Source organism: Chroicocephalus ridibundus, chromosome 5 (genome assembly GCF_963924245.1).
Source record: "Chroicocephalus ridibundus chromosome 5, bChrRid1.1, whole genome shotgun sequence".
NCBI classification, from domain to species: Eukaryota; Metazoa; Chordata; class Aves; order Charadriiformes; family Laridae; genus Chroicocephalus; species Chroicocephalus ridibundus.
Window position 1 is genome coordinate 71,027,457 of NC_086288.1, and position 26,618 is coordinate 71,054,074.

At 41.8% G+C, this 26,618-nt stretch overlaps 2 protein-coding genes across 3 annotated transcripts in view; one reads left to right on the forward strand and one right to left on the reverse strand.

Annotated features, from left to right (window-relative positions):
* Positions 1–1,321: 1,321 nt before the first annotated feature.
* On the reverse strand, positions 1,322–13,291 carry OCIAD2 (OCIA domain containing 2). Its single transcript, XM_063336730.1, has 7 exons — positions 13,232–13,291; positions 10,650–10,743; positions 9,750–9,803; positions 7,480–7,527; positions 6,367–6,472; positions 5,031–5,118; positions 1,322–1,344 (listed from the first exon to the last, which is right to left on the reverse strand). Exons 1-6 carry the CDS (start codon positions 13,289–13,291, stop codon positions 5,037–5,039), a joined length of 444 nt encoding a protein of 147 aa, XP_063192800.1. The 3' UTR covers positions 1,322–1,344; positions 5,031–5,036.
* Positions 13,292–22,212: 8,921 nt separating this feature from the next.
* The window catches only part of CWH43 (cell wall biogenesis 43 C-terminal homolog), a 29,927-nt gene continuing 25,521 nt past the window's right edge, over positions 22,213–26,618 (forward strand). The window contains exons 1-2 of one of the 2 annotated variants that reach the window (XM_063336175.1): positions 22,213–22,316; positions 23,209–23,400. In XM_063336175.1, coding sequence (XP_063192245.1) covers positions 22,274–22,316; positions 23,209–23,400 — 235 coding nt within the window. In that variant the 5' untranslated portion in view covers positions 22,213–22,273. Of the gene's footprint in view, positions 22,317–23,208; positions 23,401–26,618 lie in introns of those variants that run through there. The other variant, XM_063336176.1, reaches the window with a different exon arrangement.

The following is a 26,618-nucleotide window of genomic DNA, read 5'->3' on the forward strand; positions in this document are numbered from 1 at the left end:
TCATGCAGCATAACTACTACCACCCCAACACCTGCTTTCTTATAGAACTTCTCCTGTGAACTACAAGGCACTTTTTCAGGTTTCTTTGTCAAATCTCAAGAAGCTTAAAAGTTTTAACTAGGTCCTGTAAACCATTCAGTGCTAAAAAATCCAGCATCTGCCTGATTCCACCCCTAGAACACACATCCAGCCACCGGGAAAATTCCAGCACACCTGTAAAGTCACAGCACAATGGAAGCCAGTTGGCTCCAATTTTATCAAACTGAATGACGTGGTGCGGAATGTGTTGTGAGCCTTCCCTATCCTTTTGTAGCTGGTGCTTTTGGGAGAGTCAGTTAACTTAAACTGTACATGATTTTAAAATTTTTAAGTTATATTTAAGAACTATTGCAACATCATTACTACCTAATTATAAAGGTCTGTAGCCCAGCTGCACACTTGACTAGCTTGTTGGTCAGGCAAAGCAGGAGAAATTGTATTTTAACAAAATTAAATAACAGCCTTGCCAAAACATACCCCCCTCTTATTTCTCAAGTCAAGGAGTATTATGTGCAGCCTGCCACCTGACAGGCTTAAATAATTATTTGGCCATAAATCCTCTGAAGTACAGAAAAATGCTTTTAAAGGCCGTCTAAAGAACAGTTTGCTCATAAGCTGTGCTTGTTGTTCCTTTCATATGCACAAATTTAGCGCTAACACATCTTAGATTCGCAAACAGCCTTTTTTTCATAACAGTATCATAGTAACTCATGAACTTTGATCCACACAATTAGCTAATCAGAGTATTGCCTCTTGTGAACTACGGGAATAAATTTGAAAAAAAAGGAGACAATAATTTTTACATAACAGTACATTTATTACTGCAAATAATAGGAAGCCTGATCCAAATTACACGTAAAGCAGTTAAGTAGCTAAGTTGTAACCTCTGGAGGTAACACTGATCACAAGCACAACCTCCGAGAATCTGACATGAAGGGTCCTCTGTCACGTGCATCAATCTCCTCAGCATCCCAGGGATGTAAGGGCTTGCCTCAGATGATAACCCAGGCACGACTACCCTCGGTGCGGTTTGTTGCTGTTATCTTGACAGCAGATGTCAGATGAAGGGAAAGTAGCTAAGACATGTCACCATGCAAGTTTTGCTGGCTATCGCAGTACACCTGTGATAATTACACGAGCGTCATAAAGGAGGTTGACTTCTCTGCGGTTGTGTAACCCTCTCTCCCTGTAGCCCCAGCTGAAGGCTCCCCAAGGCTTACCTGCCTGTACCCCAAGCATCAGCTCTGATAACGCACAGCTGCGTACCCTTGACTCAGACTGCTGAGAAAGAGCTGCGGAAAAAGTCTGTTGAAAGGTAAAAAGTGTAAAATTAAAGCCTCTGTTGAGACAGGGGTTCTTAGCAGCTCATGAATTCAAGGGGGCACACACCAATTTGAAAAGTATAAAATCTTAAAGGAGTGAAAACCAGGGAGTCTAGTTAGTCTGTCCCTTCTCCTCCTGTCTGGTGGCTGCCTGGCTAGGAAAGACTCCCCAGCTGCCTCACCTGGGTGGTGAGTATTTAGCCTAATAGCTTGTAAAACATAAATTTTACATTCTGTATATCCTACTTGCAGAATCTCTTTGTGCCCAAGTAAAGACGCCCAAAGAAGCTGGTTCAAAAGAGGGATACTAACTACAGGCATAGTATAGAAGCAAGCAAGCAAGCAAACAAAAACCCCAACCACAGAAGACAGGCTTCATCAACTCAAAGCCCAAACTTTTCAGTAGCTGTACATTTGATTTCCATGCGAACACCATCACTGTGTTTAGGGGAGGCGTCTGCTTTTGATTTCCTGAGATATTTCACGGAAGTTTGTGTGTCATGCTGTTTGTAGAGAGCATGTGCCACCTACTCAACATCTACTAGGCTCGGATTGCACGCAGACCATAAACTTGTTACAAAATAGTGTATCTTCTTGTTCATTATGAATGTGGCACGTGCTTTTGATATCCCTGGCAAAACGGATTTTTATGTAAAACTGGCCTATTAAAAGTTGGTTCAGCACAGTAACCGCGGTGTGACAATATCCTAAAGAACTTCTAGCTATAGTACTCTTAAAACAGTCCATAAACAATAAGTAAGCTCAGAGGCGGAACAGCTGCTTAACTGCAAAATCATTTAAACATCCTCGCACTCTTCCCTTTAGACATACAAGACAAACATTCCAGCATATGCCATTTTCCTTGCTACATAAAGTATTGTCAGCATCTAAGTACAATAGACAAATTTAGTTTTTCAGCACTAAGAGCTAAATTGCATTGACGGGAGGAAAATAAACCAAAACACGCTGAGAAGAAAGACAAGAGGAAAAATCAAAAAGCGCATTACAAGAAACTGGTATTTACTATGAACAGAACTACCTAACATTATGCAACTACTTCAAATAAGCCGATTTACACCAAATCAAAGACATTATTTCTTCTCTATGGAACAAAGCCTTGAAAGAAGAAGCTGATCCATAAGATTTTTATCATCTTCACCACACCTGTAAATGGAATGAAAGGACCAGTTACCCAGCTGAGTGGCACCTTGTTTTCGATGTGATATGAGCAGCTTCTTGGCGATTTCTCTGAGAACTCTGCAAAGTCCTTGAGGATAAAGGACATTACGTTTGGACTCATCAATATGAGTCTAATTTTATCTGGGTGGTCCTCCTAGGCAATGCCAGAGCTTGTGATGTACGCTTAGCACAGATAGCGGTGAGGTGCGCCCAGCAGGGTCTCTGTACATTTTTAGAGCATAGCATGCTAAATTAAGAATTTTTATTAAAACATAAAAGAGGTTAGGAGGTTACTTTTCACTGTTTAACAATACAGAAAACAACATAATGTTTATGGTATTTATTTTCCTAAGTTTCTAACACCTGTCCATCAAAACTGATTTCTGGCAAATTCAAAATATCACACAAAAGCCAAATATAATGGCTTTTTTCTTGCAGCAATTAAAAATTGAAAGAAACACTCTTACATTTGTTTTCAGACTATATTTCTGACTAAACTTTCTAGCCCTTTTAAAAAAACAAACAAGAAGATCTAAGTGGCTGGTAAAAAGTGCAGCAATCAAGGTCTTTGATGAACATTCGAGGTGGAACAGGGAACAAGTTTCCCAGCAGAAATTCCAGGACCCCTTGCAGAAGGAAAACAGAGGGGCCTGTGGCATCTTGCATTCTTCCCTTCATGCAGCTGCAAGACTCCTTTGTATTTGAGACAATTTGGAATGTATTTAAAAGCTAATTGGTACTTAACACACCAGAAAAAATATTGTCAGCTCACAGAGGAAGGCTGAAAAAGGGAAAAAGCTGAAAAAGAAAATGTGTTTGGATTTAAGGTTTGGAAAGCTCCAGCTCTGACAAACAGTGGAAGTAAACGTCACCATCAACGTTTGATTCCACTACACAGGTAACTGCTAGTAAGTGACCGTCCCCAATTAAATATGCTTTGGGATCCTTATTTGAAAGAGGTGAGGATACTGGCCTACATAAGCAAACGTTTATTTAAGAGAAAATCTTCAAAAGCACTATATCAGCACAGTAATGCAAGGGCTTAATTAAGATCACAACTGCTAATGGATTTAGGGTGTCATTCATTCACAGCTATCTAAGTCCGGCTCGCTCCCTCCTTCATTCTAGCACTGGGAAGGTACCCCTCAGAAAGGTTTGATTTTTATTTTTTCACCCCCCTTTCTTTATGGGGCTGATACCCAGCCAGAGCAGCGAGCTGATCTGGAGGGCCGCAGTGCTTCATGATCTCCACAGCTGGCACAAGTGAAGCACTGCCCATTTTGGCAGCAACCTTATTAGGTGAGCCTAAGCCAAAGTGCATTTTCAGCTAGTGGCTGAGCACTTGCAGCTTTTGATAGAAAATGTTCAAGCATTGGCAAAGTTGTTTAAAACCAGGAATTTATTCTAACGGCTTCTTTCAGGCCAACCCTTACTGCCATACTGTATTGTCGCATAGTAAAAATCCATCAAAACATCTCTTCTGGGTAAGTAAACAGGTTCTGCTAGGATACTCCTCCTTATAGATCGTCTGCAGCCACGCACTTCAGCGCAAGAAAGGGACTGTAATCAATATCCTTGTTTAAATTCCTACGCAACATATGCCAAAGAGACTCAATCCAACAATTTCTGCGTCAGGCTTTTGTTCCGAGCTCCAGCTAGAGCCATAACAAACTCGCATAGCAGGATTTCAAACAGGCCCTCTGCTCTCCTCTCTTGCAGGCAGCCAAGCTATTTGCAAACGCTTTCACACGTTCTCCTGCCTGTGAGAAATGTAGGCCACAGTTTACCACAAGCAGAATGTGTGAAAACGCTTTTAAAAAGCCCAGCTGCTGGCCTGCTTTTCATAGACAAAGAGTGAAAGTGCTTTTAAATACTCCCCTGCCTTCCACACTGTAAACTCTCCCTTTTTGCAAAGGGAATTTTCCCCTTTCCAGGGTGAAAACATCCCACGGGCCATCTCCCCTACCCCAGCATGTAGCTGCTCCAGCACCACTCTTCTACTACTCTCCTTAAGGCTCTGGCCAAACCATAGTACTGGATGAAAAAAACCTCAAACAACTAAAACAAACAAACAAACCCACCCCCAATTGCGTCTGCTTTCAGATTCTCAATATTTCAATGTATTTTTAAATATCAACGTTATCCATAATTATTTGATTCTTAAGTAAAAAAGCTGGAAATTGAAAGGAGTTACATTTGTTTTCATACAAGTAGTCAATCCAAATGAATTCCAATTAGGTGAATAAACAATACTATGCTGCAGCTAAACCAGAAATTCCTCAGAAATGGGGGGTTTAAAATTAGCATGAAAGATATGTAAGGTAAAAACGAAGAAACAAATTACAAACCATAGATACAGAATAATACTCAGATTTTAATCCATGGTTAAAGTCCACGATTTTCACAATACTGTCCAAAGGTTTCAAACAAGAATGCCACTCAACATGGAAAACAAAATGAGAATTTATGTTAAATTTCAGGGTTGCCTACCTGGGTCTAAGATGCTGAAGGAACTGAACCTTCTTTCTCATTTGATCCTAATTTTGCTTCACATTCTTTGCAAGTATGATGACAATGCCTACAATATTGAAAGCAGACAAAGTATTCAAGAATTTTGCTGGATTTTTTTCTAATACAACCATATAGCATGCCAGCAATGTCCTCGAAGAACTAATCTCTTGCCTATGTTCTCCAATCGTTGTAACTGCTTTATAGGACATAAACTGCAAAAGATGACATCTAAATGTCTCAGCCAATAAAATCCCATTAATTATTATTCTTAACTACCATTTCCAGCAAACACCAAAATATAATAGGATTTTCTAAGGAGGAAAAGACAGTCCTTGCTATTGTACCTATCAATAAGGAGCAAACAGAGTTAGGAGCAAGGTGTATAATGCAAAAGAGTGACAAATAGCCGATTTGTGTCATACCATGTGAGTAAAGCAATAGCTTTGTTATGTGGGGGAAGAATGGAAGTGGAAGGACATAGGAACAATGAGAAAACTTCCCATTATCAGTCAGGCATTTTCATAGGCATAAAAGCTCACCTTGGTCTGGGGGAAAGATGTGGAAAGACAGAGGAGAAAGATTTTGTGGGTAGGATTTTTGGAAGTGCAATTTGTGGGTGAAAGGTGCATATGAGAAGCCATATTGGGAACGAAAAGTAGTACTGGCAGTTGAAGGGGGAGCTTGGAAGGAAGTCGGAGTGTGATTTGATAGGAAAGAGTACTTTATATGAAGCTTAGATGTCTAAAACATGGCGGTGACAGGAGGCAACCGCTGAGATCTATCATACAGTTGGTAAGGTGGAAAAAATGCCTTTGCAATTTGTGCTCTTCATGGTTTGGCATGACAGTGTGAGGCTGGGCAAAACCACAGTGGAGGAGGTTGGAATGTGAGGTGACATTGAAATTCTTGTTAAAATATGAGGATAGTGTAAAAAAAATCTGCAGTGTATTTGGCCAGATGTATGGTACAAAGGAGGACTCGAAGGGCTGAGTGATATAATAGAAGATCACGAGACCCTTAGAGGCACAATACTAGATTAAAAGAGAACTAGTAACTGTTGTTTCATCACACTTAAAAGTATGATAATTTCATTTAAATAATGGATTTCCTAATAACAGGTATTAATACTGAGTTTAATTTGCATTTTCTGAAGAATGTTTAGTAGTTTCTAAAACTGACATATATAGCCTAAGAATGTAAGAGTAGTACCTCATGACCTGATCACAAAATTTAAATTCATAGTTTTGCTGCGTATTATTTTTACTATTGTAAAGATTATTTTAATCTAGGATTAATGATTTAAAACGGCACAAACCTTTTTTGTTGCGGACAAGATGGTACAATACCAATTTTCTGGAACTTTTTTTGGCATTCTCCCACGTACGACATCTTTCCAATGGCAAAACCTAAGACACCAGCAACTATAAAGACAGATAACAAAACGTTGTTAACACAAGAGCTTAAATCAACAGTATGCAATTGGCTCCATTTTAATCATATGACGAATTGTATGTAGCGTGTCTTCTCAAAACATGTCGCAAACACATGTGAAGTTATACAGGGATTACAGGGATGATTTCAGTAACTGTTGAAAACCGGCTACCTATCGCGAGATGTAGCAGCTTGTCCAAAACAATGTAGATAGGAAAAGGATATCATATTCACGTGGAATTTCAAGATTTCAGATTCCGAGGAACAGATTATAAAGAAAGCCCATAATGAAATTAAATCACAATGTCAGCACTAATTTATCTTGCCCTTGTATGCACAGCATATTATTTCTGATGATCCCAATTTTAACACTTATCTTCTCAGGGCTTCTAAGATGCTAGAACGTCAGCCTGCCATACTGTCGCACTGGGGATTTCACTCATTACGGAGTCAGAATAAAAATATTACTTCAACATCCTCAGTTTTCTGTTGAACTTCTGCTGAAGAGGGAATCGATTTCTTGCCATTTAAAAGCCAACTTACTGTACTGTACAGTTTCTGTGCTTTTATTTGTTGTCTTTATCAACGTGGTCCTAAACTAGACAGTTAAGATAAATCAAATGAACATGTGAAAAGGAACATACTATTTTATATACACTATGATGGCCCCTTGATACCATAGGCAGTGTGAGCTGCTAAGCATGACTGATCAATGAGCCTGACATTAGTTATAGGTGAGATTGGAGTTTTTACCAGTTTGAGAGGATATATTAAGTAAATATAAGCTGCTACTGAAAATGTTTACATTAAAAGAATCTTATTTCAAACATTTATTTTTAAACACAGCAGAATTCTGATTTCCTAAAGCACTGCAGTAATATCTCATAAATTCAAAAAAAAGGAAGAGTTTGAAAAGAGATTCAGAGAGATGCATTGAAGGTCTGCAGATTGCCTGTAAATAATTTTTCTTTTCCTTTTAAAATTGGGTACAACTTACTTGCCATCTTAGGTAATGCACCAAATCTTGGGCTTGCTGAGAAAATGCCTACAATAAAAGGAAATAGTCAGAAAACTTATTCATTTGAGGAACTCACCATCACTCAAAACCAAAGACAGTATTTTTCCTACAAGCTTTTGCATTTCTGAAGGTGAAGCCTGTACAAATGGGTAAGACTGTCCACTAATTCAGATTCAGGAACATCAGGGCACTTTCCATTCCACTAGTTCTTAGTGCATCCATTTTGGTGCAGTCCTAGAGTCATAGGAGGAAAAAAACCTGGACTTTGCAGGATTCAGTTCAGGCAGGGGTTCAGAGAGTAAACTAACATGAAAGCAGCATGGCTATCACTGTTGACATCTGCAGCACTGCAGAAGGAGAGATGGTGGCGTTCGTTTCAGCACAAACCAACCTTGCAAATATAATAGTAAAGTGAAATCTCTTACTCAGGGTTCAGCTTCTTGTGCTGAGAGAAGCAGGACTGAACTGTTCTTCAGCAGTTTTCTGTGGCTATTAGTTAAGCTCATGTTAAACTGTAGCACAGATACCACGTCTCCTCTGGAAGGGAGAGATCATACATTTTGGTCTTCTTAAGGGGAATACAGTGTGCTGAACATGAAAACCAAAAGATTGGCTTTTCCTACCAAAATCTACTTCCCCTCAGTTAACACCAGGAGGTGGAACCATTATGGCTCTGCAAGTGTGTGTCTGGCAGAGGAGTGCCATACTGTGGAGGAGGGCTCCACACAGCAAGGGTGCCATGGCAAAGGGAAGCGAACACTGTGTGCACTGTTCCATGCATTCAGACGCTATTAATGAGGCTCAGAAGCTCCACCTTCTTATAGAGGCAGCGTACTGCGTGTAGTCATCAGAGAGGGCATTTAGACAGAGGAGCATTCAGTCTATGCTAAGTGCAAGGGCCTTCGCCCACTGGCATCTATGCAATTTTAAATTGTGTCTTTCAGGGGAGGGAGGAACAAAATTGCTGTTTGTTTCCAAACAGCCCCCGTCTTCCAATTGTTGAGACTCAGTAATGACTATTGAATATGGCCATTTGTTATTTCATAGCTGATAAGAAATGTCCAAGTACAACAGAGAGAAACTGAGAAGAGTACCCGGTGGCAGAGGGTGGCATGTTAGCTACCAAGACAACGCTAACGCCCTTCCTATCACTGCTCACCCCTTTTCAAACATCGAAACCTTTGCCTTCCCTCACAGACTCTCCCGTCCTTCTTCCCATCTGTCTACAAGCTCATAGGTCAAGGATGCAACAGAGAACCTACATCAGCCTGTTGTGGTATAGCACAGCTTTTAGGTTTTCTGTTCTAGTCCTCCTGATCATCTTAGTAAAAAAAAGAAAGAATGTGATGAGGAGGAAACATGGGAACAGTGGCTGGAACAAAACAAGGGGCTTGCAAGCGCACACAGTGGGAAAAGGCTGAGCCATTTCCACCTCCTCCATCTGCTGTCTCCCACCACCCATCCCTTATAGCCACTTGTTTATTTTCTGCTTCTTGCTTCAGACCCTTTGATTTTTATTTTCTCCTACCCACCTTTGCTGTAAACGGCTGCTGAGGCAGGCTGAAGGACTGTCTTATTTGCTCCTGTGGGATACACCCATCTTAGCAGTCTTCAGGGTGGATGCCCTTCACACTTTACCCAAAACGCTAACCTCAACCTTATTACTAGCCCCCAGAAGGGAAACTACACATTGCACGTTGCAATGTGTAGAACCAGCCTCATCCACCACATAAATGGAATACAATTCTCTTTTGTGTTAGCCTGCAGATCGCAAGACATCTCTATAAAAAGCTCTCTGTCTCCTCACTTTGGCAGCAGTCCTTGTCTCTTTGCACCAAAGCTGTATTCATATTGATATGTGGTCACTGTAAAAACATTGCCAGCTTTTTCAAAGAAACCAACAGTTAGAGCTACAGTACCCAATTTTGATGCCCCTGCTCAGGTTGTACGGTCCTCTGCCCTATAAGCAGCCCCAGTGAAGAAGGCTCTACTCAAATACATGTGATCATGGTGACAGAATCTAGCCACCCGTTTTTGAATTCGTGAATTCTCTTTTCAGTTCATGTTCTTTCAAAAGAATGACTGTGGCAATGCATACATAATGATCAAATCACTGTAACAATGACGGTGATGAGTGAGAGGAATATTGATCTTGGAAAACAGCAGACCTTAGGGAAACGTGCATTTCAGCAGTAATTCCAGAGTCTCAACTTCACAACTTAGGACCGTTATGTATTTTTTATATTTACCTTTTGAGACTAGCCCCTGGGTGACAAGCATGCTCCCAAGAGACAAAGGAAGAGCTGTAAAAATAAAAAGAAGTGTATTTGGTATCAGCCAAAATTTGTTACCTACTTGTTAAATTCATTACTCTTTTAATGTTAAATTTTTTATATATTTAGAATGGTAAACACATTACTCACCTTCTAAACATTAACTTCATGCACTGTTCTAATCACCTATTACATCTGCTCATTCAGATTACTTTACTATTCCTTCAAAGCACAAGGATGTGTTCACACAGTGCCAGACATCAGGCATCTGCAGCTAATGCATCATATATAGTTATTAAATAATAGCTTCCATAATACAAATATCTCCTCTCAGTACTGCACCACTAGTAATGACAGCAGCTCTGATTAAATGCTGAAACCCTTTTCAGTCTTCTCCTTTCAGAAAATGTATAATATAGATACAAACTGACTTGGTGGACTTAAAAGGCACTAAGACACTGAGTAACTAATCTTTTAGACGTCCTAACACCTAAAGAGTTTCACAAACCCAAGACACGTAGCCATGCCTGCCTTTCTTTCGAAGGCAAGAATAAGTATGCAATGAAGTAAAGCATTCCTAAGGTTGTTTTGATAATGGAATTCAAGAATAGAACCAACTCTATGATTGTTAAAGTAAGTTCATATTAAACAAGGGCTTAATTCAACCCCCTTTAACTACAGTGATTACGCAAATAATTAAATTAATCCAATAGTAACATATTGCTCAATTTAAAATAAGGTGACAGTTAACTCACAATAATATTCCAACAAACTCCAATGTATTACAATAAACAGCACGGCATTTTGCAGCCATTCCTGCATAACTACATCAAGAAGTCATTCTCAGTGTCATAAGAACAAGTTTGCATTGCTCACCTCTGTACCAGAAACTTTCCTTTTTGCATTCTTTACGGATCCTTGCAATTTCTTCGGCATCGTGAGTTTGTGAGCTGGGACAATAGAACATTGGCTGAAAGGATAAACCTGGGTTAGTTTATTGAATTTAATCTCACAGGAAGAAAAAAAAAACTAAAGAAGGCAAAATATTTAAAAAAACAAATAAAACAGAATGCAAAAACCAACAAAAACTTCGTTATGTTGTTAGCAGTGTGATGAAATACTTGATACCACAATACAGAAAGAACTACATAGGTTTTAAAGTTAAAACCACTCATCCTGTTGGTCTATACTTTCCTAAAATAGCTCAGCTGCTGCTTACCCCAGAAGTATATTGCTTTATTTCTGTTAGCCATTTCATTCCTATGAGCTACATCAGCTTTCTGGGAAAGAAATGACAGGAAATACAGAGTCCTCGTTTCTAAAAATGAAGTTCTGCCCCATACAGAAGTCAGTTTAAGTGCAGTAAGACTAGATTTTGCAAGTATTCAGAAGAGGGTCAACATAAACTCTGTCAGATTCCCCTAACTAGCTGAAGTTTCTCTCTGAGCAGTGTAAATATATTCATGGCATTAACTGAACTCAACCATACTGGCTTCACCGTCAGAATAATTAGCTTGCCGACAGGTTTCTTTTAGGCTAATGGTAGCTCTTTTTTTTTTTTTACCATTTTGAGAAAAAAAATGACAGTATTCTCTCTTGCATGCTAATATCCAGGGTATTGACATGTGGATATAAGTACATCACTTTTCTTTCTTTATGAGATGACTTGGTTACCACTGTTAGCACTTGCAGTATCATTATTGGACATCTAAAATACACGGGCATACTGGTTTTGGCTGGGAAAGAGTTTATTTTCTTCATAGTACCTGGTATGGTGCTGCGTTTTGGATCTGTCACCAAACCAGTGTTGATAACAGTGGGCTGTGTTTTATTGCCGAGCAGTGCTTGCACAGCATCAAGGCCTTTTCTATTTCTCAGACTGCCCTGCCAGTGACTCGGCTGGGGGTGCATGAGCAGTTGGGAGGGGACGCAGCTGGGACAGCTGACCCCAACTGACCCAAAGGATATCCCATACCATATGACATCGTGCTCAGCAATAAAAAATGGGGGAAAGAAGGAGTCGTCATTAAGTAATTTCAAGTAATTTTAACATTTTTCTGTAAAACCACAACCTCTACAAACATACCTACTCTTGAAAGCAAAACCAGACTTCGTAAAACAAGCAGTGCCTTGGGGAAAAGGGCACGTTAGTGTATTACAGGATTCTACCTCATTTTATGCCCAACTGATCCATGATTTTATAACCATAATAATGAAATACACTTATTGGCCGCAGCCACACATTTCACATTTTAGCTAATTAATATCTCCATCCTTCTTCAGGCACTGCTCCCAGTAAAGTTAACGGTGGTGCTGCTCGGGTAAAATGGTAGAGAACTAACTCCACTCTGGACCCTAAAGAACCACTCCAAACTGGTTTCTCAGCAAGGTCACAGCAAATACAATAAAATCCAAACAGGCTGAGTGAAAGATAAGGAAATGAACGTCAGGGCCCTAAGTGCACCAACAGGCTTTGCAACCTTTTGGTCCCCATATACACCCTGCCAGGGGTTTAATTGCTTGGGCTCAAAGTCAGCTCTAATACGGCACAGTTGTGTAACACTGAATTATACTGAAGCTGGGAGAAAGAGCTGCAAGAAACTTTGCCCAGGGCCTCTGCCCCTTGGGTCAGGAGCTGCATTTAAGCGCAGGCCCTCACCTAACTGTGTTGTAGTTATGCTTGTAGCTGGCCTTTAACCACAATGATCCCTACCTTGCCTTGCTAACTTGACGTCCTGGCTTACCATCAGACTTGCCTTATTCCTATGGACTTGTCTGGCAATCACTGGACCAACTGTTGGCTGACCCCGGTTAACATCACCGGATCTTGCTCTGCTCCTCTTTTTGGGATACTGTGGGACAGTGCTCCTTGTCCCTGAGGTCACAACCCCTACCCGCCTTGCTGTCACTCGTAGCTCACGGGTCACCTTCTCTTGCAGATCAGCCCACTTCTGCTGCTCTCTGGCAGTGACTGGTTAGCAACAAGGTCATACCACATTTAAACTCCTTGTGGGTAATTACATGCTTATAGCATAATATGGTAAAATCGGAACTCCCGTAGGTAGCCGATTTCTCCAGCAGAGGGGAATGCTCATCTCCTGTACTGCTGGAGGGCAGATTCTTGTGCCGTACTGTTCCCTTCTCCCCTTCTGAATACACACATGCACAACTTGATGGGGACAGGTAATACCGGAGTAGTACTCAGATACTAGAGCTTTGCCAGTTTGTAACTAGTTTAACTAGCATAGTATAAATCAGAGCCCACTATCTTAACTCAAAAGCTCCTAGCCCTCTGAGTGTAGTGAACCAGGAAGAACACCACATATCCCTTTCTTCTCTTCATTTATATGCTTAAGCTAACAGACATCTGTTTACCTCTTCAATAAGAGCGACCAATGCAAAATCCCAGTCATTCACTAGCAATAGCATCAAAATAAATGGAAGGAAACCCAGCTTACCCATCCAGTTTGCTTTAGTGGAGATGTCTGACTTTCCTGCTGGGTTGTTTCGGAAGACATTGTCTCTCTCCCTGTACTCTGCCACTGATCTTGGTCAACAGAAATTGTGTGTTTTATGCTTGGCTACCTCTCTTTCTGCTAGGTACAAAAGTAAAAAGCCAAAGTATCACACTGATGCTGTAAGTTCACTGTTCACCTAGAAACAGTAATGACCAAGTTGAAAGGAGTATATATTTTTACAGCAGATAGATAGCATCCAGTCACCTGATTACATACAGATTACAGTGCAGCGTATCACTTATTAGCAATACAGAGTTGTGTGTAGCCTAATTCAAACAGGGAAGTGGGTGAGTACAATTAGATGCTGGATCATGACCAGCTGGATCATGATGGATCATGAGTGGTGTGCTAACACCACTCTGAATCATAAAGAAATGAGAACAAATATGAGCAAGTTTTTATTGTATTGCAGGTGAAAAGTTTGGCTTCTCCAGTGTGCTACCCAGATTCACTGTACTATTTATCCTCATTGCTGTGATCTGAAGTTTTGATTCCACAGGACCCAAAACGCAAGCCTATCACAAACCACATCTGCGTTTCCAACAAACACAAACCAGTTGCAAACATTCTTTAAAAAAAAAATAAATCTATGAAGAATAAAGATTCAAAAGAGTTTTAGAGTTGCAGTCTTCCATGCCTGAGAATTGTGCTGCTAGGGAAAAGCAAAAAGGAATCTCATTTATTTATGGAGTAATTCAAACATCTCAACTGTGATTTTTACCTAGCACTTTGCTGCATGGTCTGTCACTTTATTTATCAACATACAGAGCACTGCTGCTTTTCAAAAGGTGCCCTCTGAGAATGGTGGCACTGAGCAAGACTAAAGTGACTGCAAAGGACAGTTAAACAGGAAACATAAGCAACAATTTAATAACCTGAATGGTTTTTGGCATTCATAGTATTACTGTATAAACCACTTCCTGCACTTATTTTGGGGTCAGATACACAGCTATAAAGTCCAAACAACGTCTGCTTCATGCACACTGGATATTCAGACAGCAATGCTTTTTTAAGTGATGGAACAGAAGCAACACGACCTCCTCTCCCCTTGGTAAAAAGACTCAATTAAGCATTGCATTCACGCAAACATGAACTTTATTCTCAGCCACTCTCAAAAATGACAATGATCACTGTGTCTTTGAAAAAAATTAAGTTTGAAAATCCACGTAATGTTGGGAGAGCCCACAGTTCTTCACTGTCTGCCTCGCCCTGACTATGTAAAAGCAATTTAATTTTCCATCAGTCTCTCGTCACTGAATGCAAAAACAGAGATAAAAGATGAGAAAAATGCATACAACTTTGAAGAGGTTTATGTCAGTCAAAGACACAACGTTGTCTTATTCTTATCTGCTTTCTATTCTTATCTGCTCATGAAGCCTACCTGTGCAGACAGTTGCATAAAAAGCATCACTACTGACTGATATGGTTTCTAACTGCTGCAACAGATTTTAACTGCTCATCTTTTTCATGAGGATAAAAATAAGTTGAGTCACTGCAGAAAATAAATAAAATGAAAAAAAATATAAAGGAGTATAAATTAGGTTATAAAAATTTGCAGCTTGCCGTTAACCTCCTGTATTGTCTTCAGCATACATTTCTCCAGAACTATAAGTTATTCAGCTACACTTCTGCTTCAACATAACAAAGAATCCCAAAAATATGTAGTCCTTCAAGCAGCTTCCTGGCACCTCTCCCACTTGGGATGAAAGCTGAAAGCTATACTGGCAAGAACGAAGCAAAGGGACAGCGTCGAGGTCATCAAAATATTATTTAATTGAATTATTAATATTATTACTTAGCACACATGCTGCCTCCTATCTGAGGAATGTAAAAGTGTTCCAGTATTTTGGGGCATTGTGTCTTGGAAAGACAACTGTCGTCCCAAAAAATAACTTTTTTTGCATTGACCTTTAGAAGAAACATAACTTTCTTGCATATTTTTACTGTAACACTTATTGCTGTTTTCTCAACCTAACTACGTCATTGTTAGTGTAACAATTAATTGTATATTCTCTTAGCTGCCTTGGGAGGAATTCCCCAATGATGTTATTCTTCTGTTTAACTGAAATACCTATATAACGCGTGATTAAATCAACGCGGCTTGTAAGGATCAAATATTCGAAAACCTCTGTATTCTACAAGAACTGTTCTGGATTATTTACTCCTTTACAGAAGACAAGGCTAATACAAGACTTATGAAAGATCTCGTGGTTTTGATTCTTCTAACTGGTCGATAAGGAAGCAGCATGCAAGAAGACAGCTACATTTTTTGTACATGAGAATTGCTAACTTCATACACTCTGTTTTCAATAAGAAGCCTCCTTCCAAATAGGAATGGTGACCACATAATTTCTAAGATTACTTGGGGAAGAAGGTGGGAGCCAAAATTGCATGTGTTAACCGGTACGTACAGCTGACCATGACCTACAGTGCATGCATGACCTACTGCACATCTGTCCAAGGCAGGTGCCACTGAAGTACAATGATCACGGAGACAACTCGTTAGGACTTCAGGCAGGCTGTTTAAGGACTGAGTGTCTGTTGTGAGGAAGAGGGAAAGACTCACTATGATGCTTCACAAGTACCTTCTGAACTGGCACTTTATTTTAAATACAGGCTCTTGATTTCGAAAGACAGTCACCAGAGCAGCTGCTCTAGGTCTTCGATGACAAGCTCCCTACCAACAACTGTGCGGGTGAGTGCCTCGCGCCTGCCCAGCTGTGCCTCCGCAGCACCTGCTCGGACGTCTGCCGGTGGTCACTCACCCAAAGCACAGCAGGCCCAGCGAGAACAGGCTATTATTTTGCGCTTGCTGCTTGTTCTAAGGGCTAAGGATGTGGCTGGGGACGTGTGAAAGGCCGGGAGGTCTGGGTTTCGTGGGAAGGAAGAGCTGTTGCAATCAGGCCCCGGGCAGGCGTCCGCTCCAGCCAACAGCGGCCCCACTGCCCCGGCCACCGGGCCTGGTACACCCAGCCGCGGCCCCGGCGCTGGGGGAAGGGGACGGCGAGAGGGCAAGGACTCGGGCGCTGGAGGGAGACTCCCCTTATGAGCCGCCGCCTTCCCCCTGCCCCGGGCCGGCCGCCGAGAGCCACGCCAGCCCCGACTTTCCTCCCGCCGTGACGCCGGAGAAATCCGGCCCCGCAGAGCTCAGCCCCTGCCGGCCGCTCCTCCGGGCCGGGGGGCGGAAGGTGGCTGGCGGCGGGCCGTGCCCCCGGGGCAGCGCTCACGCCCCGCGGGGCGCCGGGCCAGCGGAGGAAGGGGAAGGAGGAGCGGGGACCGGGCGGGCACCGAGCCCCCGCCGCCGGGCTCCGCCGCCATCTCCTGGCCGCCGGCGGCAGGGACAGGCTGGGGGCAACCAGCTCCGACCCCCGCGGAGCCCAGGGACAGTTTAGTATCGGTATCAACAAGAAATAAAGTAAAGAAGAAAAGCACTTTCATCAATCCAAAATAAACTCTCTAGAAGAAGTCATCCTGAAAATGTCAGTTCGGGGGAGCAGGGTTGTTCCTCGAGGAATACTGAAAAAACAATTCCACTTTCTCTGAAACGACAAATGCAATGCCTTTCTTTAACAATAAACTTTAGAAAATGAAGCATGCAAACCTAAGTTTTATTTTGCCTTTATCTTTCATAAAAGATAAACTTTAAAAGGCAGTTGGTCTTTGTTTCTTTGGGTTTTTTTTTTGGTTGGTTGCTTGGTTTTGGTGTTTTTTTCTTTGTTTCTTTGGGTTTTTTTTTTACAGTGAGGCATAGTAGTTTTTTGTAGTGAATCCTAAATGGTGATAGGACACTTCATTGCTTATCATGAAATGAACAGCTTGTGAGATCACCATTATACTTCCTTCTCTTGCTTGACCTTGGCATCTCAATTTCCTAACAACCATGACGTAAGTCATAGTTCATTTTAAGTCCAAAAAGGCTTTCAGCTTACAGAAGTCTTGGCTGCTTGAAACAACCTTTCCGCAGAGTATTCTCTCACTCTTTGCCAGCCAAACTAGACCGCTGGGCTTTACTGCTGCAAAATGTGCTCTGCACATGCAGGTTTAGAAAAAGCCATGTCCTAAAACAGCTCTTCAAAGTGTACCTCCATCTCCTGTGATCTAAAATTTATTCTTGAAATTACATGTAAAAAAAGATTTAATAGATACTGGCTACATGCTATTCTGAAAACTACAATACAGAAGAAAATCCCACGTGAGGCGAGCTTCCAATAACCAATTATTCAATTATTTCTTAGCTAGTTCAGCTTAAATTGGTCATAAAATGAAAAAGCACTGGAATGACTATTTCCTCATAGGGCATATGCATGCCCAGGGATAGTGGTTGCTTGGACTCTTACACCTTCCTTTGTAAAAGTGCCTATTAAAAAACAGGTTAGAGTTCTTTTTCATTTTAACTTTAAAGGTAAAGTTGGTTATCACAATTGAATATGTTCCTCAAACACTCATCATTCTTAAGATTTACCGGAAAGTACTTCAGAGCTATGAAAATGGAGAAAACCTGGTAGACAGAAACCAATAAATGTTAGTGCTTCAGAATAATAAACACAAACCAAAAGAGAGATCCTTACCCCTCCCAGAACAAAACCAACATTACAGATCAAATTAAAGAACCCAAGAGATACCGAAAATAAAACAACCAATAAGGAACTGAATCCTCGGCTGAGGAATTTTCTATTTTCAAGAGTAGAAAGAGGTCAAGGAGCTGAGACTTCACAAACTTGGGGAAGGTTTACAAGCTCTGGCTGCTTGTCTGAAGAACTTTTTAGAAAACACTGCAAGGTTGCCAAGATCCTGAGGTTCACCACATCTACCAAAGGCAAAGCCTTTCCATTGTGTGTATTTAACAGAAACACGCCATGCGTGCATATAGCATACAACAGGAGGAGGAACTGTTACCAAGTGTCATAAATATGGTTTGTTCCTTGAGAAACAAAGACCTGGAGTAACAGAAGCACAGTGTGGTTAGAAAAATGTATCCATAATAAAAACATTTAGAGCATGGAAAACCACATAGGAATTACACTGTAGGGCATTGTTCTCGTGCTAATGGGAGTAGGAGTTAAGGGTGAATGAAAAGACATCAAAAGTCACAGCAGGAAACAGTCAACATACTTCTGAGTAGAACATTAAACTGTCCTCACTGCATACAAGAAATCATGTACTAGTTTTCTATGTCAGGGCTGATTCTTGGATGTCTTGGATTATTTCTATTTCACGCTCGGTCTGGCCTATCTTTTAGTAGAAATGAATGGCTGACAATTATCAGATGTTCGAGCTTTAGGATTTTCACTTTTCAGCATGAAGAAGGTTGTAAAATGGCCACAGAGTTTTCTCTTATCTTAGGCCGCATGGCTATATATGTAATTTCTTTTCTACAGTAAAGACCTGCAACACTAGCTAATTTCAACAGGGTTATAGGTGCTTAGATCCTGTAATCAGACTTAATTGTACCTGCCATTTCTAATACATATTGAAATTAATTGAGACCTATTATACGGAATATATTACTGGAATTATTTTGGGGCAATGTTTGTGTATTATGTCCCACAGAACATTTTATGGAAAAAAGGTCTTTAGCAAGTCTCAGTATTTATTAATCCTGTGTTTTAGGGCTAATTTACAAGAGATGAGGGTATACTTAATCGCCGGTGTAACAAATGAACAGTATTTTGTAGCCAACATACTGTGACCTTGAGAAAACAACAACCAAATTAATGTTGAATATGAATATGCATATGGAGTTTTGCATAACAGGTGTAAAGGTAATGATTAAGAAGCTTTACACTGTTGTGCAAACTGCAAGTCTTCGTGTTTTTACTGCGACTGTGGCAGGTGCCTAACTGTAAACTCAACCACCCTAGCTTTTTTCCAGAGTCGCTTTCTTAATCCTAAATAGAGTTTATACTTTCATGCTTTTTTTTCCTCTATTTCTCTGGCACTTTCTTCTGCTTCTTAGTCATGCCCATTCATAGAATCATAGAATCACAGGGTTGGAAGGGACCTCTGGAGATCATCTAGTCCAGCCCCCTGCCAGAGCAGGGTCACCCAGAGCAGGTTGCACAGGAACGCGTCCAGGCGGGTTTGGAATGTCTCCAGAGATGGAGACTCCACCACCTCTCTGGGCAGCCTGTGCCAGGGCTCTGCCACCCTCAAAGTAAAGAAGTTCCTCCTCATGTTTAGGTGAGGCACATCTCTACTGGGCAGTATGCAAGGACTTCTCCCAGGCATCTGACAGTTCTTTTAAATTCCATGTGTTTATTTTGGATTTCAAAACATGCTTGTATTACAGTTTGAACCCAAATAAAGCATTGTTTTTTACAACCACTAGCTCTAGAGAGATTTACCCCTGTCAATACCAATATAATTGTGGGGCTGTAATTGATTTCCTGTTAAATTCAGATAATTTTTTATGTCTGCCTTAGGTTAAGGGCATATTAAATACTATTCTAAAATGAAGATGCTCCTTTTTCTGTGAGTGAAAACTCCTCCTGTAGTATGCTATCCTGGTTTTGCTGGTTTGCCATCACTATATTCCTGTATAGATCAAATGCTATCACTTTATTTTTTATCAGCTACAGATGCGGCACTCCAAGAATAAAAAATATATAGTGAAAGGCATTCCTACACATATATGTGTCATGAAGCACCTTGTAAGCATTGACTTTTGCATTTAAGACATATCTGTTTTAATTTCAGAACACATTACACATGAAAACTCCCTCCTCTTATGCTCAAATGCTTATCTCTTTGTCAACTCTATGGAGAGATCTGGAATGTAACTTTGCTACGTCTGAAGCCAAACTTCGGAGTTACTAAGAATCTCAGAGAGAGTACCCAGAATACAGTGGCTAAATTTGTCAGGAATTGCATTATTTTCATTGCCTTAGGAGTTTAATGGAAGCCACGCAAGCACATCAGGTTCATAATTCCAGTCGTGTCTAGTTTTACTGGAACTCCGCCTCTGAACCATGACGCAAGATACTGTAATTACAGAAAGTGTTGCAAAATTGTTTCAAATATTTATTGGCTGAATACATCCTGCGAGTCTCACACTCTTGCTACGCAGCTACAAAAGGAGCCGTGTTCTGGGTTTACTCTGGCTAAGGATCTCATCTTACAAGTTCCATTTGCGTCATGCCACAGCAAGATGAAATGGTGTCATCACTTGCATAATCCTAAACCAGTGATAAGTGAACTTGGTGACTATTATGGCGTGACTTTTCTTAAATGAAGAAAATAAAAGATGCCTTTAGCTACATGGACCTTGGGAGAAAAGAAAGAAGAAAGAAGGTCATTAAACATATGAGTCTCATTCTTTTTCCTCTGCAGAGACTGACTTTTTCATCAAAATACTTCAGTTCTTTCATGGACATTTGAAACATATATATGTTCTCAAACACCAACCAAAATTCAACAGCGTTTCTGTAACTAGCCAAACCCCATTATACTGCAGGGTAAATTAATAAGTTGATTGTGAGTCTAATTAAACAAATTTTTCCTTAGTACTCTGCCCCCCCAAATGTTTTGACAGGAATTTATTGCTAGTAATAGGTTATATTTAACAGGTTTCAGGGGTTTATAGTTTAGTTCTATGGATTTGGAGTTTCACAGGTGCAAAGCAAAGAAAATGCACATCATAAGGTTTGTTTACAATGGGATGGCAGTTTTAACACAAATGAGAAAATATAGCTGTCAGTTTCCTAGGGTCGTTTATGAAGATTAATAAAACTTAAGAAGGTGATGTATTTCAACAGCAAAAGGGCTTTTTAGTTCTTAGTTAATCGTTACAAATTTACTTTTCATGCCAAAAACAAAATTCTAAAATTCAGATTTTGCTTATGTAATCCTTTTGTCAGAATTTGGCAGCCGTGATGATGGCTGGGTTCATATAGCTCAGGGTTTCTTCTACAATTAACAGACAGAGCCCGGGAATTCCTCATCCCGGGAATCTCAGCAAACTAAATGCTACTTTTCCTGCTTTTTGCAGACAGGATTGCTTATCAGAAGTCCTTAGTCTGCTATAAAACAAAGCACATCTCATTAAGATGAACACAGCACCAATCTGAACACCCTCTATCCCCAAAAAAGACAGGTAATAACAGTTAATCGATCATGTATTTATGCGACTAGAAAGTGAGTTGGCTCCTCTTTCCCCCATCAGCCTGCGTGATGACAATCCTTTGCATCTGTTTTGTTTATCCAGTGGATAAATGCTCCTTCGGTAACCAAGCAGTGAAAAGGGCGAGATCTACTCACCCTTCCTTGTCACAGGGCTGCAAGAATGAACTCCGGCCACCCAGGCTGACCTCCATGAAGAAATGCCTGGTTTAACTGAACATCTCTTCACAGTCACCTCACACCCCGCCATCCCCTCTAGCTGCAGTGCCATCTCGATGCCGGCCTTGCCACCACAACCACTTCTGTGACCGCACTGCGTCTGTGGGGCTTCTGCCTGCTCCACAGCCACCCTGCAGGCTCGGGCAGAGGGTCAGTCCCTTCCCTCACCAGCCAGGCCGCTGGAATAAAAAGGAAACTCGGCCCTCAGGAGCAGGAGCCCCAAGGGAGCTGCCGTTTCTGTTAGCGACGGCATGCGGGCCAAGACCGGTGGGCTGAAGAGTGTCAGCCTGGCGACATCCCTGACGCCCAAGCCTACCTCCCAGGCCGTCACCGTGCCATCACCCCTATCTGGCAGGTATCCCCCTGCCCAGCTCCCGGACCCGGGGCCTCGCCGCCCTTCTCCCGGGGAGGCGTCTCCCCCCCGCCGCCCCCTCACGGCCGGGGCGCTGCGTCCGGAGCTCCCCCGTGCTCCGCCAGGCGGCGCCGTGGCGCCCGCTCGCCGGCGGCCGCGTGCCGGGCGGGCTCTGTGAGGCGGGACGGGCGGCGGCGCCGCGCCCTGCCGGCTACTCGCCACTCGGCTGCGGGCGAGAGGGGCGAAGCCTCCGCCGAGCCCAGCTCAGCCCAGCCGGGCAGCGTGCCGGGACGATGTTCCCTCTGTGGAAAGCCGTTCTCTCGGAGAGCCTCCTGGGTAGGTGGCGGCGGTGCCGAACGACGTGGCTGGGGGGGCTGTGAGGGGCCGCGCGGGGGTTAACGGGGCCGGGCGGCCTCCTTCAGCCCCCACCTTAGGAGCCCTGCGGCGGGGCAGCGCTGGGGTCTCTCCGGGGAGCCCGTAGAGCCGTGGGGCTTAGAGTTTGTGAGGAGATGTTGCCTTTCACAGGTGCTTCAAATAAGCTCCTCTGCTGGAAATGAGTAAATAATGCCGAGTGTTCTTCTTCGTTTTTTTTTTTTTTTTTCTTCTGGTGGCTTTTGTCTCTTGGATTTATTGCATGCCCTCGGCTCGGTGTTTGTGCAGGTGCTGGTGAGCCGGCGCTCAGCCGTGCAGGTCCCAGCCCTGAGGGTGGTCACCAGAGAGACCCCCTTGCCCACCACCTGTGGGCTCAGGTGCTCGGCGCATCTGCTGCAAAACCTGTAGAAAACCATCCCACAGTGCCAGTGTGCCTGGGAAAGGTGTTCAGGGGAGAGTGGCACACTGATTTACTAGAACAGTTTGTTTTGCCACCGATCTGCCTTTGAGGAGTCCTGAGGCTGCGGGTGGATTACTTATTTTAGCCAGCATTGCTCCCTCGGAACACTAACCCTTTCCTAGATTGGGCGCTCCTTCACTGAAGAACAAAGCAGGAACTAATGTCTGAGTGGGGGAAGAGCTGTTTTCTTCTCATCGTTCTATTTCCTGGGAAAATGCGTTTATTTAATTTGCAATAGCAAATACTCCCTCACCAAGAGTGGCTATCATTACTTGAACTACTTTCAAATACATTTGATATTCTGTATTTGGAAGTATAAGATGGTATATTTTTAAGTAATCTCCAGGAAACCATGCTGTTGAAAATATATGATGGGTTGCTTTCCTTTTTTTTTAGGCTACATTTCTTGGTCTCTTTACCATGCACTGCCACCAATGATCTATTACTTCCCCCTTCAGACACTGGCACTCACGGGTCTAGAAGTTTTTGCTGTTGCCTTCTTTTCTCCAATATTCTTGGTATTTGGCCCTTTTTGGAGGTTGGCTAACAATAAGTACATCTTAGCCCTTCTGAGACTGACTGTGGTTGGTAAGTATGCACTGTAGTGAGTTATAGATTCCATCTTGGTATAAAGGCATAAGAATAAACATTCTAAATTGCCTCAAAATTCAGATGATTTTGAAAAGAGACAGGAGTAAGAAGTTCTTGTTCTCCCAAACTAATACTTTTCTTTTTCTCTTGAGCTTTTAGATACGGTCAGGGGAATATTGTTTGCATCCATTGTGTTGGTTTTTAGCCCAGTACTGCATAATTAAAGACAAATCTCATTTCACTTTTATTTCTAGAAGCTTTTAAATGAGTACGTCATACCCAATAGGAAAAAAGTTTTCGACATTGCACAGAGATCAGGAGAGCAGGTGTCTTTTGTATAGCAGTTCTGTGTCTGTGACAACAGGTAGGGAAGAGGTGTTACAGAACAGCTTGGTGCTATTATGAAAGTAATCTGCTGTCAGTGAAACGTTCTTTTTGGTAGACTTAATTTCTGGAGCAGTTTTTTTTTTTTTGTTAAATAATATTTTTTTTTCTTTGTTAAATGTATCTGTATGCCTGTAGCGTATTGATGGGGTTATAGGATCATCCTGTGAGATGGCTCTCGTATTGTCAGTTGCACAGGAAGAAAGTTTGATCTCATATTCAAGATAAATCCGCCTCCCTACCCATCCCACATGCTCCTCCCTAGACCAAGACTTGCTGGGATTCTCTCTGTGGTCCCTCTTTGGTGCAAGCCTTAGCTCCTGTTGATTTTCTGAAAGTTTGTTGGGAGAAGGTTTGGCAGCTACAGCCACATTCAGAAGCAAGCTATTGCTAATGAATTTGCAACACCTGGATGAACTCAGAGGAGATAAAAGGTCTCCATCCTGTGTAGAGGGAGAATGCTGCTGCTAATTGGTGTCTTTCAGAAGGAGCAGTTTCTGTCTTCTTTTTCAGAAGCAGCAGTTCCTGGCTCCTCGCTTATCAATACAAGATGAGAATCAGAGAATCACTTTCCATATAATTTTCTTCTTTTACTGGTAGAAGACAGCACAGGATCATCGTATTTACTTTCTCTGCATGACTTTAGTTTTAAAAAGAATTCTTGTTCTTTATCTCTAAAAAGATACTAGAGCTGAACACAGCTCATTGGTTTTATCAGTTTAGATGAAGAATAGTTTTACCATGTTCTTTTCTTTTCTACTCTTTCTGTCATATCTGTCCTAATACTCTTTTGGGCCTTTTTTAGTAAGCTTTACAGTGAGCAGAGTCTTCCACTTCAGCAATGCTCAGTGCATTGCCTTCTACAAGATCTGCTAATTTAGAAACTAGTAATGAGTCTAAGCATTTCAAATTGCACGCTGCATTCCTTCAGAAATCACAGTAACACAAAATTTATTTAAGATTAGTCCTTCGGGTCATCTTGCTATGTTTACTAATTCACTTCGCTAGAAGAGCTGGAAATCACTTAAATGTGTGCAATTTTTGTTCTGCTGAGTAAAGAGCAGTGACAGGCCTGTAACAGTGTGTAAAGTCCGTTGGTTTATGCCATTTTGCTTCACCTGAATCATAAGCTCCTGAAAATATTAACTACAAACAAAAAGCTAGCTAGCACCTTCAGTAGTAATCTAGGGAAAGGATGGGGAAACTGAAGCTGTATACATTCTTACTTTTGGGCTCAGCTGAGCATTTCTGTACACAGAAATGCTCCTTTCGTGCCCGAACAGGAACTGTTCCCACAGTGACCATATCCCCCTGCTGTTTCCATCTCCCAAATGGTCCTAATACTCTCCGCCCCTTGGCAAATCTACACCATATTCTCTCCCAGTTCTACTGTACTTACTGTGATTCCCCTTACCTGTTGCTCCACAGTGAGCATCAGCATTTGGGGAAGATGTAAGAGCGTGTTCTTCACCCTCTTTGTCTCCAGCAAAGAGTTTATCAGCCAGTGGTAACTCAGTCTTTTCTTGCCTCCCTACTGCAGGTTCTCAAACCACTTCAAGTTATCCGGAAGCCCTTGCACAGGCAGCACTGGGCTTTAGGACTTTCTATATGTATCTTTTTATTCGGTTCTCATCACTCCATTGTCTTTTAAATTTGTCCTATCACACCGTGCTGCTCAATTATTCCTGCTTTCTTTCCTTCTTCGTAACTAACACTTCTTCCTCCTTTCTCTTTTTGATCTTTTCCTCTTCTCAGAAAGGCCATGGCCTTACTCTGGGGCTTGTCGAATAAAATCGGGCAGAACAATCTGCCCCATGCGTGCTCCACCACATTCCACTGGAAATAAGCAGTTTTCAACTTCACAATCCAAAAATCTGGAAATTCTTCATGCTTAGCTAAAATGAGAAAATTTGGGGGGATGATTTTTTTCTGTTTTGATGGAAAAGGCTCTTCCTGTATTCATTATCCTTCTTTTTGCCTTTTCAGGAAGCTTTATTTTCTCCAAAACTTTTGTTTTAATTTCCGTATCCTTTCATACTACTCGATTTTGTGTTATATTTAAAGACGACCAACAACAATGACCTACCCCTCTGGTAGTGTCCATTTGAATCTATGTCTTCATACAACACACAGTAAATTTGCATGTTTGGATAGATATATTTACTTTTTTGGGTGTAGCTGCTCAGCAACAAAAGGTGTGTCTGCTCTAAGTAGGCAAACTCACCCTAGCTTTAATCTGGCTAGCACAAGTGATGAAAGATTTGAAGAGGCAGAGTTGCGGATTTCAACACAATTTATTGACAGAAATCTGTGTGCATGGTACATGCAACCTCTGCTAAAGTCCATACAAATACATCTTCATTACACATCGATTTAATTTACCATCTTAGCTCTAAGCTTTGTGTCTTTTACTCCAAGCAGAATGAGCTGCTATAGACAGTTGGAGGATTCCAAGCATGAGGTGCCAGAATCAGCAGCTCCATTTCTGGTCTTCCTTGCTTAAAGTCTCCTGAAGTTTGACTCATCCTCACTTAGTAAATGGCTGGTAGCAAAACGATGTTGCCTCTCCTGCTGTTTGTCACTCATCCTGGGCCAGAATTTGCGACGCTGACTGAAGTTCTGAGAATGTATGTGACCCATAGCCATCTGAATTGGAAACTTGCTAGCGGAGTTTAAAACTGCTGATAAATGTGAGGTCACTGTGCCCTGGGAAATGGCACGTGCACAGCCTCTTTCAGTGAGGGGAGTGTCAGTTTCCAGTAACAAGATGACACAGGCTGCTAATACCACTCTGAGACTAGATACTGGACCAGAGAAAGCCTTGTTCTCAC

Bases quoted from the DNA above. Each gene is read 5' to 3' on its own strand.
- OCIAD2 (XM_063336730.1), bottom strand. From the start codon at position 13,291: ATGTCTTCCGAAACAACCCAGCAGGAAAGTCAGACATCTCCACTAAAG. The intron at 7,528-9,749 runs GTAAATATAAAA...CTTTTATTGTAG, and splicing joins CCAGGGGCTAGTCTCAAAAG to GCATTTTCTCAGCAAGCCCA. The intron at 6,473-7,479 runs GTAAGTTGTACC...CTGTCTTTATAG, and splicing joins TGCATTACCTAAGATGGCAA to TTGCTGGTGTCTTAGGTTTT.